Here is a 17732-nt window from a genome sequence, read left to right on the forward strand (position 1 = left end):
AGAGAGAATGGGGGAGTGGATATAAGCAAGATAGTACGACACAGGAGTATGGAAACATCATAATGCAATCCACTATCTTGTATGCTATTTGACTGGCTGCCTCTGTCTCAAAAACAAGGCTTCAAATTTGCCCCAACTATTAATCCTTATTTTTAACTCTAATGTATGTTCTCTTTTTGTAAATCTCTCGTCTTGAAACTCCCAGCTCGACTCCTCCATACAATTCACACTGCTCCCTGTGTGTGACACTTCTTAGGAAGCTTCAAATGGGATCAAGGGATGAACAATCAACCAAAGTGACTCTGAGATTACTTCAAACTGAAGACACCTAAATTAGTCAGGAGCCATAGAAAAAAGTTGTTTCTAAACTTAAGCAAGGCCTTCGAAAATACAGCTTGCCTAGACTTTCCTATTTGGTAGAGAACTAGCCCTAGCTCAGGGGAATATGTATGGAGCTGTCCTAAAAAGCCCCTTTGGGAGGAGCTGCCAGCCTGGAAAGAGACTGCTTATTACCATCAGCATCAAAAAACCCAATAAAACCTTCCACTTCAGAAGTCCCAATTGCCCCCATTTTACTATACTGGGATGTACACCTTTACCTCCTGTATTTAGTGAATTATTCATCATTAAAGAAGAATATCCCAATGTTCATAATTTTTTCTCTGCTAGCAATCTACCTATAGCCAGTTAATTTGTTGGTCCCCAACCACTTAGACATAAGTTAGCAACAGAAGACTTTTTTCTTTTCAATAAAGATTTATTTTTATTTTTCATTGTGTGTGTGTGTGTGTGTGTGTGTGTGTGTGCGTGTGCAAATGAGTGCAGACACCTGAGAAGACCAGAACAGGGTGTCAGATCCCCTGGAGCTGGAATTACAGGCTACTGTGAGTCACCAACAACATGGATGCTGGGAATTAAACTCTGATCCTTTGCAAGAATACTATGCACTCTTAACCACTAAGCCATCTCTCCAATCCCAAGAAAAAAATTTTGTTCTCAACAAATGTTTTTATATTAAAACAAGAAAAAATTAGATGAATTACTAAGTCAACTAGAATAGAAAGAACAAAACAAATTCAAAGAAATTAGGAGAAAAGAAGTCATATAAATAGTAGTAGGAATTAATAAATTAAAAAAGAAACCCTGAAACTCAAGGTGCTGTTCTAAAAGTGAGATTGAAAAGACCAATCGAATAGAAAAGTCTGAGGGTAGGGGTGGGGGTATAGGAAGGATAAAAGCTAAGATAGCTTTAAGGAGAGGAAAGGGCTATAACACAAATATGGACAAAAAGAAACAAATACAAAGAGAAGAACTTGTAGACAGAACTTCCCTAGAAGTCAAGTCCTTGCCATTGGTGAGCCTTTAATTACAGGCAAAAGCCAGGGCTTCTATTGTAATTACAAGACAGTCAAAGGAGAAAGCATTTGCCTGAAGTGGATCTTAGAACAGCAAAGTCAGCACAGACATAAAAGGATGAACTCAGTGAGAACCAGGGAAAGGAGACTTGAACAGCAGCAAGTGCCTGTTGTGGGGTCGAGGGCCAAACTGAAATTCCCAGAGGAGGGTATACCAAGATCAGCTGATTCCAACTGGAAAGTTAAGGTGGAGCCAATATGAGGTCAAGAATAAAAAAACAGCCTGGGACAGGGCTGTGAAGATGACTCAGTGAGTGAAGTGTTTGCTGTGCAAGCAAGAAGACCTGACTTCCAATTCCCAGAACCCATGTAAAAAGCCCAGCGTGGACATACATGCCTATATGCTAGTGCTGGGAGGTAGAGACAGAAGGAGCCTCAGGGCCAGCCAGTTTAGCCAACTGGTGAGCTTCAGGCTCAGTGAGAGACCCTGTCTCAAAAAAATAAGATAGAAAATGAGAAAGGAAGACAATTGCTGTCAGCCTCTGGCCTCCATTTAGGCATGCACAGATATGTGCACACACAACACAAATACATGTGTACATACATGTATCACCACCCCCTTATCCATACACAAAGAATTCAGGCTGAGGCTATAGCTCAGGTGTCTAGCACTTGCTAACCATGCCTGAATCCCTCCGTGTTTGATCCAAAGCACCAAAAAAAAAAAAAAAAAAAAAGTTTGCTTGTTTTACAGATGTCCGTACGGACTGGATACAAAGCTGAATCATTTTAAGTTTTTACCTGAAGGAGTCACTTTAAACCAATGATCCAATGACACACATAATGAGTAATGGGACAAGACTGAAAACGGGCCACATTCTGTTGTATGGACTAACAACCCCAAATCACATCTGCTCTATGTGAAAGCCATGAAGAAACATCAATCAAACTGAAGAACGTTCTGCAAAACTGGGCCTATCATCCTTGAAGGTGCCTGGGCCATAAGAGTCAAGAAAAGACCAAGGACCTACTCCAGAGATAAAAGTAGCATGGCAACTATCTGCAGTTTGTTACTAAGGACTGGCTCCTTCTGCCACAAAGACTGGGACAAATGAAGAAACCTGAACACGGCCTGTGGATTATATGATATTAATTTATTTGCATCAACTCCCTAATTTGGGCAGATGTTTGAAGTTGTAGAAAAGAGTGTCTCTCTTATAGGAAACATATGCTGATATAGCAGTGACTCAGCACCACAGTGCTAACTTACTAAAAAAAAAAAGGAGAAAAAAAACCTACCAAAACTATTTATTTTTTAAGGTTGTTTCCACATTTTAAAAAGCTAGAGAGGGGAAATAAAAGCATTGCCTTCCCACTATTCTGTGACAGTGACCACTGTCATTTTAATGCATTAATAGTTTTCATAATTCATCTATAGTAACTTTTCTGCTACTGTGATAAAACACCATCACCAAGGCAACTTAAAGAAGGAAGAGTTTTTTAAGTCACATGTATGGAATAATGTGGCAGCTGATAATTTAGGATTCTGTCAGTGTATGCTCCAAGAGTCAGTAGTTCAAAGCTGACTAGTATCCAACAGCACCAGTTAGTTACACAGGAGTCTTGATGAGTGGCTGGATGGTGTGGGAGTGCACGATCTCAAGTTTTCAATCTGAGGCCTCTTTAGAAAAAAAAAAAGAAGAAGAGATTGTTTGGCTTATGGTTTCAGAGGGAGAGTCTATAATGGCGGGGGCAGCATGGTGTCAGGAAGTGGACAGAGCAGAAAGTTGAGCAACCATACCTTCCAGCAAGTACAGGAAGCAGAGAGAAACTGAAAATCCAGCAAAGCTTAAGGATTTTTGAAGCCTACCTCCAGTGATGTGCTTCCTCCAGCATCACCATACCTCCTAAAGGTTCCATGACCTTCTCCAAAATAGTGTCACAAACTGGGGATTAAGCGTCCAAATACTTGGAGCCTTATGTGGGACACTCATTCAAACCACCACAGACAGTTTCACTCATACTTCAAGTCATTGTGCATTGATTCTTCACATAGTATTATATCTTAACTCTTCCTCCTGGCTATTGTAACCTTCTTTTTAAAGGATGCTGATGCCTATCCATGATGGGAGATTTGGGATTTTTTTTTGGGGGGGGGGTCTTTTTGAAACAGGTTCTCCCTGTAGCCCTAGCTGGCCTGGAACTTGCTATGTTGACCAGGCTGGCCTTGAACTCAGAGCTCTGCCTGCCTCTGCCTCCTGAGTGCTAGGATTAAAGGTGTGTGCCACCACACCCAGCTGACTTGAGATTTTAAAATTTGCTTTTTGGGTAACTGTTTCTTGTTGTATTTAGTATTATAATTAAGCTGAGAGCTGGGTGTGGTGGTGCAAGCCTTTAGTTCCAGCACTCAGGAGGCAGAGGCAGGCAGATCTCTGTGAGTTCATGGCCAACCTGGTCTACATAGCAAGTTCCAGGCCAGCTGGGGCTATAGGGAGACCCTGTCTCAAAAAGACCAATAATTAATAATAATAATGCTTAGAGAACATTCTCACAAATATATCTTTCTTCGGTGCTAAGATTCTTTTCTCAGACTTAAAAAATACAGCTGTGGTCAGTGCATATGAACATTTAATGGGGTCCATTAACTTCTATTTCAAAGTATTCTTTCAATCAGCCATCAGAGCTGCTCCTGAGTGCTTATATGGTGCTCCGGGTCCAGAATTAAGGATTTTCATTATAATACATATTTATCATTGAGTGGGCTATTCTGAGGTTTCCAGAACAAAAAGTCACACTTGTATCAAACCTCCTACACAGCTGATTATGTCTGTGATTGTGAAGAGCTGGAATGTAACAAGTTCAGAGCCAAATTGTCTTGGTCTATCTTTAGCCCCCTCTTGAGCTATCATTGCCCACCTCTGTGTTTGACCTAACATCTTTGTGACTATCAGGTAAAGTCTATTTTAGAATACACAAACAGACCCCACTAACCCAAAGGCTAAGAATGTTATCACATACTTTCTGAGATCTCTGGCAAAGATGCCCCTGCTTTACTGTAACTCACTTGATCTTTTCACCGTGTCTGAAAACTGCCCTGATTTATAACTTTCTTTGTTCTGTTACTTTAAAATTTTCATAAAACTGTTACCACATTAGGGCTGGAGAGATGGCTCAGCAGTTAAGAGCACTGGCTGCTCTTGGAAAGGACCTGGGTTCGATTCCCAGTACCCACATAGCAGCTGACAACCATTAGTAACTCCAGTTCTTTTGACCTCCTTGGGCATTTCATGACATGGGTGCACTTACACACATGTAGGTAGTACATTTATACCCATAAAAAAATAACAAAAAACTGTTAACCACATTCTAACATAGTATTTAGGATAACCTGAATCTGTGTGCCTTGGTCATGATCACTCATGTTTGGCTACAGAATCAACTATCTCTTATTCCTTAGGTAAGAGCCTTTTTTTAAAATCAACAAGCATTTCTGCCTGAGAAGCTGAATATTTTCCCATACTTATTATAAAGCATATTTTTTATAGAATTAGTTTTATGATTTGCTTATTTTTCTTTTACTACAAAATATTTCATGTGGACTTAAATGAGCACCCAACAAAAAAAGATGAAGTCTTTCTCTACCTGGAGTTAGATATAACACACAAATATACATATGCATATATATGTATATTTGTATATATATGTACATATATATGCAACTACATGCCAATATATGTATTTGTGGGGAAGGGTGCTGGAAATTGAGCCCAGGGCCTCATGCATGCTAAACATACATTCCATCACTGAACTATAACTATATCCCTAACCATGATAATCAATTTTTAATCTTTATATACTAGTGATATTTTCCAAGAAAAACAAAATCAGAGTTCCTAACACTGATTGAAAAAGACAGTCTGCGGGCTGGAGAGATGGCTCAGTGGTTAAGAACACTGGCTGTTCTTGCAGAAGACCCGGGTTCAAATCCCAGTACCCACATGGCAGATAACAATTGTCCGTAATTCCAGTTCCAGGGGATCTGACAGCCTCTTCTGTCCTCCATGGGCATGACATGAGTGCACTTACCTACATGCAGGCAATATACACATACACATAACATAAAAATAATAAATAAAATCAGAAAGAAAGAAAGAAAGAAAGAAAGAAAGAAAGAAAGAAAGAAAGAAAGAAAGAAAGAAAGAAGAAAGGAAGAAAAAGACAGGCTGGGGGCTAGAGAGAGGACTCAGCAGTTAAGAACACTGGCTGTTCTTACAGAAGACCCGGGTTCAATTTCCAGCACCCATGTGGTGGCTTACAACTGTCCATAACTCCTGTTCCAGGAGAATCTGGCACCCTCTTGTGACCTCTATGGGCTTTGCATAATATGGGTGTACTTACATGCAGGTAATACACTCGTACACATAAAAATAATAAAATTTAAAAATTTTAAAAAGTAAAAGATAGGTTGTACCGATAATCTTGAGAAGAGATGGGAAAGATTCTTCCCTGATCTTCCACTGAGTGAGCCATGTGGCTCTGGAGTTCTGAAAACACCTAAGACCAAGCAAAATGTAGTGGAGAGAAAGCTTGTGACTCAGTAGCAAAAGAGCTGACTTCCTGTCGGGCATCAGAATTAATACATGTTCCTTTGTTTGTTGCCATGTATGAAGACTGTGTTTTTAGTAATTACTTCCTCTGTTTTTTTGCTCAGATTAAATTTGGTCCATGATATTTTAAGGGTTGTCAAAGCCCTTTTGTAAACAGAGAGAACTCAAAGTGATCCCAATGCAATGGGTGCAGCCCACCGACAGCCGATTTAATCAAAGGGGAATTCAGAGTATTCATAGAAAGCAATTGATTTTCAAGAGAAAAGTCAGCAGGATCAAACAGCCAGTTGGGATGAAAATCCCTTGAATCACCCCTATTGCTGTGTTTTCTACCAACCAACTCCTGCTTCCATATAGTATAATAGCCAAATTACTGTAATTATCCTACAACACAAGTGGCATATCAACATTATTTTAAACGTTGATTTTTTTGCATAATCTTTCATTATTATCATTCAGCCTTCCATTTGGAAACAGAAAACAACAACAAACTGTGATCTAGCCCCAAAAGAAAAAAGGTCACCAGAGAGCACAAATAAAAGGGTTATTTACATGTGAATATACTGAGATGTGTTCTACAGTCAAATACACTCTTGAAATTCATTAAATGCCTTCTCCCCTGCTTCATAAATATGGGCAAAAGAGACATCGCCTACTGGGAAAATAATCCCAGCACATAATGATCATAACGAATATAAATAAAGCCACTTTTCTTTCAAAGACCTCCAGGCCCTATATCAAAGTGCGTTTGTTTCCACCATTGTGAAATGAATCTGACCGCTGGAGAGCAAGGCTGAGTCACAGCACAGGTTGCTCCCTGTGCTGAAGAGGGGAGGAGGGATGTGGCTCCCCTTCATCTTGCTCTCTGCAAAATAACAGATTCATAGGCAGCTGCCATCATCTGTTGCTGCTGTTGTCTTTGAAATTCTGGAAATTCTTAGAAGTCAGAACTGAAATGAAGATGGAAAATCAGCAACAGGTTTTGTTCAGTGCAACCAAAAGGCCCACCCAGAGGGCTTAAGGCAGTGTCCCTGGCCATGAGCTCTGGGTTTCAGGTCTGCCTCATATTCTTCCTGGTATGTTACAAGTCCAAAGATTCCACCCTGAGAATCCTGCAGGAGTCTAAACTTGAGAACAACTGATTCTGTAAGTCTGGGATTGTTTACTTGTTTTATCGATACTTCTAGCAAGGAATTCACATAATTAATTCTAAAAAATCAAAGTTGGAAAGGGTGACCAAAACCTTAGAGAAGGCATTTTCACATGCAGTTCAGGCTGGGGATCTGATTCAGTGGTAGAGTGCTTACCTAGCATGCACAGATCCCTAAATTCAATCCAGAACACTGAGGGTAATATAAAGCTTTAAAGATGACAACTCAAATGGAAACAAACCCCCGCTGACATATAGTAAGCCCTGCACACACAGTCCATAATGCTGCTAACTTTGCTGCATTGCCAGGATTACAATCACAGACTTGCAACCCTGGCCACAAGGCACCAAGGAATCACACAAGACCCTAGAGAAAGAAAAGGCAGTGGGAAGAAAGGCAACTGAGATGCTGATGATGAGAACAGGAGATAAACTGGCCAAGTAGGGCGAGACCCCAAAGCAGCAGTTCTGAGAATGTCCTTACTGGAGGCCAGGAACACCAGAGGAGAGTTCTGGGTCCTGTTTCTTTGTTACCTCCTAAATGAGCACCTCTGCCTAAAGGCTATAGGCAACTACAGACAGAAACTGAGAAGAGGCACAAGGACATCTGATTGGGGCAACTGGACCAACCAGCTCATCCTCCTCCCCATACCTCATCCCAGTTTCCATGTAAGTCCTTCAAAAAGCCCTCATACTAGTAGCTCATGGTACCCCATTTCCTGGGACTGTTCCTGTGGCACAGGAGCCCTGCACTCTCATTCTGCCTCTTATGCACCCACCTCCGAATCTATAACAAACCTCTCTAAAACTCACCCTCTGTGGTTTTTAAACCCTTCACTGAATCGGTGAAAGTTTATGTGACCATGAGCATCTAGCACCTAACTTTTGAGTTAAGCCCACCCTGGGTCAAGAAAAGCTCCATTGCTCTCAAAGACACTCCAAGATTCCCATATCACTGAAGCCCAAATCACAGAGGAAAATCAGTACATTTGGTGGCACCTGACACCAAATAGGTAACAATACTTTATGGCCACCTCAGTCTCAGACTTCTAGCCTCAGAACTGAGAGATAAAGTTCTGTTGTTTAAGCTGTTTCCAGGGAAACTGAGGGATCCTGGTGACAAAGATACCTCTTGTTTACAGTGCTTTGTTTTGCCCTAGCACATTAATACAGAGCCCTGGGGAGTCTCCAGTTGACTAGATACAGGTATCTGAAGTCTGAAATGCACACACATCCACAGGAATGTTGCTCTGTAGAGGAGGGTTTTGATCATGCTTGAAGTCCATGTTCAGAACAAAACAAAAGAGAAGAGGATCAGAATATAAGATAAGCCATAGGAAAAGAGGCTAAAAGACCTGGGAATGTTTAGTATACAATGAATAAGAGATAATGTAGTCATTGTTTTCTGTAGCTCCAGCATGTAGAGAGTATTCACAGAGCATTTCATAACCCAAGAGAGGAGAGAATCTGAGGTAAGAAGCAAAAGTAAATTCAATGTAAAGAAATTAAATATGATATAACCATTTCCTGACAGAGTGATGCGTTTAATAATTCTGAAGGCAACATTGCTGTTTTACATGGGATGTTATGAAAAATAGTATTCAGAATGGCTTTTTCACATATAATAAGCAACACTTCTCCTGGAAGGAAGGCTTGGGTACAAGGGACTATGCTAATTATCTTTTTGAAAGCCCACAATTCTGTTATATAAAATTAAATTTCTCCCAGCCAAGGAGCACATCAATTCTACAGGGATTTTTATAAGGTGGTCCCCAGGTGTGTAATGAGATTTACAAGTCTGAACCTTGCAGGGGTCTTTCAAAACAGAGATTTGTGCTGCCCAGAACACACCAGCCTATATGAGGAACAAAAGTTGTTTTATTTGGGCTTTAAAAAAAAAATTATTAAACCGGGTGATGCCAATACAGCTGTAGAAAGGCAGGCTGTGCCCTATTTTGCCTTATGCATCAAGAAAATTGCCAGTTCAATTCTGATTCCAAAATCTTTATTGTGATGATGTGGCTAACAAAAGACACAGCTTGATTTGCAAACACCACACAGGGCCAGTGATGGGGCCAACTGGAAGAAAATACTGTTTTGAACCATTTTACTGTCACTGAAGGGGAATATTCTTTAACTACCAGGCATATGGAACATCTTGATGTGGTTCCACACATCCTCAGAGGCTTCTCATTTAAGAGGTTCTTAGAAGACCTCACTTGGTGCAATCTCCCACACAAACAGAAAGCTCTTTTTTTTATAGTACACATGACTGGTTTTTGGTTTTTTTTTTACAAATTCTTCCAACATTCCAGGAACTCAGCACTTCTAAAATAAGTTCTTCACTAAATAAAAACAAATAAACTTTTACTAGTTTTCCCTATATTGATTCAAAATATTCATCTTTAGAACTTGTTTCTATCAGTCTCAGTATGGTCCTGAAGGCTGCTTAGCACAAAAAAAAAGCCAAAATTTACAAATGGGTACTAGGATGGATAGATACATGATGGATTGATACATGATAGATAGCTGGCTAGACAGATATAGACAGACAGACAGAGATACAGAGACATAGGTAAATAGTGATATATATGAAAAAAGTGCACCTATGTGGATACACATGTGCAATACATATATAAATATATATACATATATATATATATTATTCAGGGAAATTGCAAATTGTGTATAGTTAAGAGTTTTAGATTCGGTGGAAACTTATAAGGCTGACATGATTGTCAATAGCTAATCATAATGGTCAAAGCACTAGGGAAGGAAGGTTCTGAAAAATATAAAATTTTAGCTAGGTGTGGTGGATGGGAGGGGGAGAGAGAAAGAGAGAGAGAGAGAGAGAAAGAAAGAAAAAGAAGAAGTTGTTTTGATGTTTTTCTAATTGGAACTTTGAGGCTGGTGTGAAATTGCAAGTTTTCACAGTTGCTGAGTCAGGTCAGTTTATTTGGGAACACTGGGAGAAGACTGAGGAAGAGAAGTAGGGAAGGGAAGGAGCAAACACAGTGTGTATTACAACAATCACTGTGGCCAGCTGGAATTCACTCCTACATTCATGTTGTCCGAGATCGTCCTCCTGAAGGGCGAGGGGGCTGGGGTGCTTATTTCCCAACTAGTCTGTTGTAAGATAAACAAATGCTTTTCACAGCTGATAGAAAAATACTGGATCAGCTGTATATTGGTGAGTTCCCCAAGAAGCAGATCTTGAGTTAAAGATTCAAGCATAGCCATTTATTTGGGAGTCACCAGAGAAAGCACAAGAGAGCAGCGACTTGACTCAGAAAGTAAAACCAAGCGCTTGCTGTGTTTATTTCCTAGCTCTTCCAGCTTGCAACTTGCACAGGTCAGAATGGCCTTTCTTAGATCTAGGCAAACCTGAAGATACAGAGGTGGAGATCCCTCTGTAGAAGAAAGTTATTCAAATCACGTGTCTGCACATGTGTGTACACACACAATGAAATCTGCGGATGGGTAGGTCACTGATAAATTACTAAAGTAATCTTTTATTCAATGGCACACTGACATGAGAATAGACTGATCATGTATTTAGTGAAGTATACCTGTCACTGGGGTTTTCTGCCAAAGTCATCTAAGATGGGGCTTCTTAAACCTTTTGCACTCATGATCCCTTTCATCTGAGATTTTTTTTTTTTTTTTTTTTTTTTTTTTTTTTTTTTTTTTTTTTTTGGTCTTTTTGAGACAGGGTGTTCCTGTGGCTGCAGCTGGCCTGGCACTCACTATGTAGACGAGGCTGGCTGTGAACTTACAGAGATCCGCCTGCCTCTGCCTCCTGAGTGCTGGGATTAAAGGTGTGCACCACCATGTCCAGCTTCATCTGAGAAATTTTTATGTGATCTTGGAGGGAGGTGTAGGTATATTAAAAAGGTAAGTAAATCACTTACTGAAAATAAGTCATAAAAACTTATTTTAGCAGTTATTTCACATATGTACAATTTTCCCATTTATTTATATATGCATTCATGTGTGTGTGTGTTCATGTGTCCAGGTGCTCATGCACCCATGTGTACATGTGCATAGAGGCCAGAATTCTATGTCAATATCACTCTTCCTCAGTCACTCTCCATCTTATTTTTTCAACCAGGGTGCCACAGTGAACCTGGAGCTCACTGATTCCACTAGACTGGCTGACCAGTGACCCTAAAGACCCCTAGGGACTGTCTCCCTAGCACTGGGATTACAAGTGTGCACCCCTGCATCTGGCTTTTTTTCTTTATGGGTGCTTGCTTGAACTCAGATCCTCAAGCTTATGTGCCAAGCATTTTTCTGAACCTTCTCCTCAGTCCCAATTTTACCATTAATTAAAGACGAAAGCAAATTTGTAGACTAATGAGATGGATGCTCTCGCTTACTTTTACATAAAGAATTAAATCTTGGCTGACTATTTTATAGTAAAGGATGCATCTTCAACATTTTTCAGAGTTTGTTGATTTTTTATTGTATACATTATAATTGAAGTTTTGAGAATTTCATGTATTTAGATCCCTCCTCATCTGCACTCCCCCCTACTGCCTCTTGCCCAATTCCATGTACCATATATATATATATATACTTGTATCCCCAAATGCCCTTCAGGGTAGGTCTATTTACTGGAGGATCAGCCTACCATGAGTTTTTACCCTTAAAAAAGACTTTTCTCTTGGGGCTGGAGAGATGGCTCAGTGGTAAAGAGCACTGGCTGTTCTTGCAGAGGACCTGGGTTCGATTCCCAGCACCCAACTGGTGACTACTGTCTGTTACTCCAGCTCCAGAGCATCCAACACCCTCTTCTGACCTCTGAGAGCATTGCACGACAGGTGCACTTACACACAAGCAGGCAATACAATCATACACATAAAATAAAAATAATAGATTTAAAAAAAAAAAAAAGACTGACTCTCCCCCTTCCAGCAGCCATCAGTTGCCAATACTTCCTCAAGTAGGGTTAGAGTTTCTTACCCACCTCCCCATGTTCATGTTGGGATTGTGTCTGGTTTGTGCCTACATGGGACTTGTGCACACTGTCACCATTGCTGTGAGTTCATATGAGTAAATGATGAGCTGTCTGGAAGACTCTGTTTCCTAGAAAACACCTTTTCTGTCCTCTCTTCTGCAGCCTTGGGAGGCAGAACTTTGATACTGGTGTCCTGTTTCTGGAAAAGCAGCCTGCAGGCTCTTTTTTATTTTTCTGCTATACTGGACAGCTGTGGGCTCTGTAGAGTTGGTCAATACTTTGACTTTATAACTGTCACTACTAGGAATGCTGCTTCACATAAACAAATATTCAAGATGCCAGAAATATGTTTAGGGCTATTTTAGAAATTGTTGGAAATTCTGTGCTAGTTTTAAGTCAAAAATCATTTAATGTGTGTGTGTGTGTGTGTGTGTGTGTGTGTGTGTGTGTTTGACATCAAGTATTTGATTCAATTACTCTTCACGTCTACTTTTTTGAGACAGTGTCTCTCAGTGAACCTGAAGCTCATTGATTCAGTCTGACAGGTTGGCCAATGAACTTTAGAGATCCACCTGTCTCCATCTCCCCCCGCCCCCCCCAAATCCTAACGTTACAAGCATCGTTTAATGATTTTTTAATGACATTCAAGCCGCAACTCAAACAACAGTTTTTAAAATCAAACATTTGAACACAATACAATACAAAGACATACTAATTTGAGACTTACATGCTGAAGGATCGTGATAGGAAAATATTAAAGTTTTTATAAGATCAGAAAGCTTGGAACATACAGTAAAAACACTGCAATTCATAACACCAAAGTGAGCCTAGGCATCTTGGGAAGCTCTCATCAGTGCTCCACAGTGTGCCGGCATGCACAGTGTAAAATGCAGGAGTTGTGAGTCCAGAATCAAGGCTACAGAGAAGTCACATGATAGAACATAAACAAACACTGCCTAAACACCCTGGATACATAACATATTTGATTTTGAATTAATTTTTGCCAGTATGCATTCAGAAGTCTTTTTTTTTTTTTTTCGGGGGCTTTTTGAGACAGGGTCTCCCTGTAGCCCCAGCTGTCCTGGAACTATGTAAACCAGGCTGGCCTTGAACTCACAGAGATTTGCCTGCCTCTGCCTCCAGAGTGCTGGGATTAAAGGCGTGCGCTGCCATGCCCGGATAGAAGTCTTTTATTGTTGCAAAACTTTCTGTAATCCCCCACATTCAGAGTCCACAGTTTAAGAATCTGTGATCTGCCAGGCATGGTGGTGCTCACCTTTAATCCCAGCACTCGGGAGGCAAAGGCAGGTGGATTTCAGTGAGTTCAAGGTCAGCCTAGTCTACATAGTGAGTTCCAGCCCAGCTAGGGCTACAAGGAGACCCTGACTCAAAAAGACCAAAAAAAAAAAAAAAAAAAAAAAAAAGTTGTGATCTAAGCTGTGATTCGAGCATTCAGGAGGCAGAGGCAGGTAGGTAGATCTCTGTCAGATCAGGAAGGAAAGAAGGGGGGGAGGGAGGGAAGGAGGGGGGAGGCACATTGCTAGACTGTCACCTTGCACAGAAGCAGAGATGCTGGCTTAGGTTTCACTGATGAGCTTTAAAACTCTGGATGAGCTTGGGCAGGGGTGAAATGGAGAAAACGTCACTTGCCGTAACTCCCAGCATCAAGCTTTGAGGATAAAATGAAGTCATACATATGAAAATCCTTTGAAATGGAAAAATCACTGAACAAAATATAAAATATAAGGCACAATAATGTGTGCTCACTTGAAACTAGAATTTCAGTCCATGTTTTTGAGAAATGATGTTTCCTTTACTTTGAGGTTTTCATGAGAAATAAAAAATGCAAGTGTAGATCCCAGTGCCTTCTGCATCGTCTCTGGAATCTGTTGCTGTGATAGGAAGATGGCCGGGGAATGTGTTGATGACTCTGCTTAGATGCAATGAGCAGCTATGATTTGTGATTCCATCCTTGAGCTATCTGAAAGTCTACATCAGTGCCTCCTTGGTGAAAATGTCATAAAGAATCATCTTTGTGTCTATGAACAGAAAACTGATTTTCAAAAGTAACAAGAAAAGTTCCTCCACTACCCTCACCTACCACCCATCCTAGAGCAAATGACTTTCAGAAAACACATTGAAGAAGGTAAAGAGAAGTCAGCTTCTAGCTTTCCTACCTCTGTAGGCATTTGCTTGGCAGAGACACTATATATATAGTGTGTGTGTGTGTGGTTTGTAAGTCTAGAGATTTGTTTAGCTTTGAATCTCCTCCTCCCCTAGCAAACTTTCTGAGATAAGAATTTTCCATTCCTTCTATATAGAAAACACCAGAAGCATTAGGGCTACCCAGGAGGAGTCTACATTTTTTCAATCTGTAATAATGACAGCATAAGGGGAAAAAAACCCCAAAAAGTTTTAGAACTTACTTTATGCTTGGTATTGAGCTAAGTACATTAAAACAATTCTAATATTTAATTCTCCTAACTATTCATTGGGTTGGGTATTATTTTATCTCCATTTTATACATGAGAACATTGAGCCACAAGGCACCTATTATATACCATCTTCAAACAATAATTTCAGCGCTGGAAAACAACAATGACAACTCATAGCTCAGGACTGTCTTGTGTTTAAAAGTTCCTTTAGGGGCTGGAGAGATGACTTGGCAGTTAAGAACACTGGCTGCTCTTGCAGAAGACCTGGGTTCGATTCCCAGCATCCATATGGAGGCTAAGAACCATCTGTAACTCCAGTTCCTGGGGATTTGATGCCCTCTTCTGACCTCTGAGGCCATTGCATACACAGGTTCACTTACATATATGCAGACAAAACACTCATAAATATAAAATATGAATACATAAATAAATAATATAAAAGTTCCTTCAGAACATTCCTTCTCTGAGAAGCCTGGGCAAGCCGCCTTTCACTATGAAAGAGTAATTGCCTCAAGTCTCACCTTCAGGAAAGGTAAAGTCCTCAGTGCAAAAGGGAAGCAACTTTCCATCGAGAGCTTCACAGGTTCTATGTGATGGCTGTGCACAGTCAAGACAGGCCTGTACATCCATGTGTTTGCTGTTTAGTTTGTGGTCCAGAGGACTGGCCAAACTGACACCTGAAATTCTCTAGAATAGCAAGCCCTTTGCTACCAAACAAACTGCTCTTCTTCCTATTTCCGAATGATCTTAATAAAAATCTTTCAGACAGGAGAAAGCAGTACAATTCAAAATTTCCTTATTTTACCCTAGAGACTCAAGTGGGTGAAAGGACAACCATAAAGAAAGAATAGCCACTAGTGATGATCAACATTTACTGTTCACTAAATTTTCTCGACACCGAGGAAAGCATTTTATGTGGCTTATCTCAATGAAAATTCACAACTCCTGTGGGACGAGGATTTTCCTCATGGGGAAACCCAGGTTTAAGGAAACCCAGGACCACTTACCTGCTTATGTCTGTCTGCCATAAGAACACAGTTAACCACATAGATACCAGAGTGCTTAACAAACAAAGTTTGAGATTACCTCATTTTACTTGATGAAAATCTTGACACAGACAATATTTCAAAATTGATTTCATGGTGGTGGAGATATGGCTCAGTGGTTAAGAGTGCTTACTGCACCAGGCATGGTGGCGCACGCCTTTAATCCCAGCACTTGGGAGGCAAAGGCAGGTGGATCTCTGTGAGTTCAAGACCAGCCTGGTCTACATAGTGAGTTCCAGGCAAGCTGGGGCTACTGGGAGACACTGTCTCGAAAAAAAAAAAAGTGTTTACTGCTCTTGCAGAGGACCTAGGTTTGGTTCCCGCACCCATGCCAGGTGGCTCACAACCACCTGTAACTCCAGTTCCAGGACATCCAATGGCTTCTTCTGGCCTCTTCCGGTACTCCATGTCTGTAGTATATACTCACACAGACACAAACACATAATTTTTTAAATTGGGGCTGAAGATATGGCTCAGCAGTTGAGAACACTGGCCGTTCTTGCAGAAGACCCGGGTTTGAATCCCAGCACCCATATGGCAGCTAACAACTGTCTGTAACTCCAGTTCCAGGGGATCCGAGGCCCTCTTCTGTCCTCTACGGGCATTGCATAACACAGGTGCACTTATATACATGCAGGCAATACATGCATACACATAAAATAAAAATAATAAGTAAAAATATAAAAAATTAATTTAAAAACTAATTTTATCATTTCATATAGCTAGAAATCAGTTAAGAAGTTAAAAATAGGGGCTGGGGAGATGGCTCAGTGGTTAAGAGCACTAACTGCTCTTGCAGAGGACCTGGGTTCAATTCCCAGCACCCACATGGTGGCTATGAACCGTCCTTAACTCCAGTTCCAGTGGAATCTGAAGCCCTCTTCTGACCTTCGAGGCATTGCATGACATGGGTGCACTCATATACATGCAGGCAATACACTCATACACATAAAATAAAAATAATTTCTTTTAAAAAGAAGTTAAAAATAACTACTTGACGTAGATGAATGCTACCTAAGGTGCTGTCAACATAAACATAGGAGCACCTACTTGTAGGAATGAAAGCTTAAAAGGACACAAAGCCTCTTGAAATTTTTTTTTTCAGCACTGGGAATTGTGCCTAGGGCCTTGCACATGTTAGACCAGTGATCTACCACTAAGCTACTTCCCTAAATTCTTTATTTTAAGTCATTTATTATATTCTGGCTCTCTCTCTCTCTCTCTCTCTCTCTCTCTCTCTCTCTCTCTCTCTCTCTCTCTCTCTCTCTGTGTGTGTGTGTGTGTGTGTGTGTGTGTGTTCCTTAAGTTCCACTGGGGATGCAGTCCAGAGGTAGACCTCTTATGTAACAAGCACAAAGCCCTGTGTTCAACCTCCAGTATTGAAAAAAGGTTATAAAATGTTAGCAATTGTTTTACCTTAACTTAAATATGAAAATGAACATTCTGAAAGAAAACATTCTGAATTTGGGAACCCTTAGTTTTAAAGTCATCATGTCTAATTATAAGCTGTTCAGTTTTGTCTATATGAGCCCACAGATATTTACACACAGATGTGATTAACCATGAAAATAACTCCTTCAGGGGGACTTGAGCAGGAGACCTAGTTCCATCACTTAGTAAACAGCATGGTTTTACATACAATAGGGATTGAATCTTCTGGTCCTAGAATAGCCACTGTACCTTGACTTCCTTGAATACTTGCTTCTCTTGATGGTTCCAGAATATCATCAGGATGTGGAACACAGAATCCATGGAAAGGGCCCAGTTCGAAGCACTTATGCAGCAGAGGTAAGTTCACTCTTGAGCACACGCTCATGAACCCTACAGCCATGCCTTCCACCTGAAACATCCAGAATATGGTACCCTGTCAGACTTTAGATGCTCACTGTGAAACCTCAGGGAGCTCCTAGGGAATGTGGCCCCCCAGTGGCTTGGTGGACACTCTGAATTGTTTAAGGGGGGCAGAGGGTGAATCTTAAGTAGTTCTGGTGTCCAGCACAACACATAGCATATACAACATGCTCAAAGGCATGTCTAACAAGTGACCACTGTGGACAGTCCTAGAGATTGGGTAAGTAACTTCGGGAAGTGTCTAAAGTGTCCCTGAGGAGACATTACTGGTATGTGACTCTTGTTCTCTTTCTTGGCTAATCCCCCTGCTTGATTCACTCCCCCTGCC

General features: G+C 40.7%; 1 protein-coding gene across 1 annotated transcript in view; it reads right to left on the reverse strand.

The window, feature by feature from the left end:
* The window catches only part of Cfap61 (cilia and flagella associated protein 61), a 319254-nt gene that overhangs the window by 251569 nt on the left and 49953 nt on the right, over positions 1–17732 (reverse strand). Inside the window, exon 8 of the mRNA XM_008841463.2 lies at positions 17234–17393. Within this exon, the coding sequence (XP_008839685.1) occupies positions 17234–17393 (160 nt within the window). The remainder of the gene's footprint in view (positions 1–17233; positions 17394–17732) is intronic.

The sequence above is a fragment of the Nannospalax galili genome, unplaced genomic scaffold (genome assembly GCF_000622305.1).
Source record: "Nannospalax galili isolate Female #2095 unplaced genomic scaffold, S.galili_v1.0 scaffold510, whole genome shotgun sequence".
NCBI lineage: Eukaryota > Metazoa > Chordata > Mammalia > Rodentia > Spalacidae > Nannospalax > Nannospalax galili.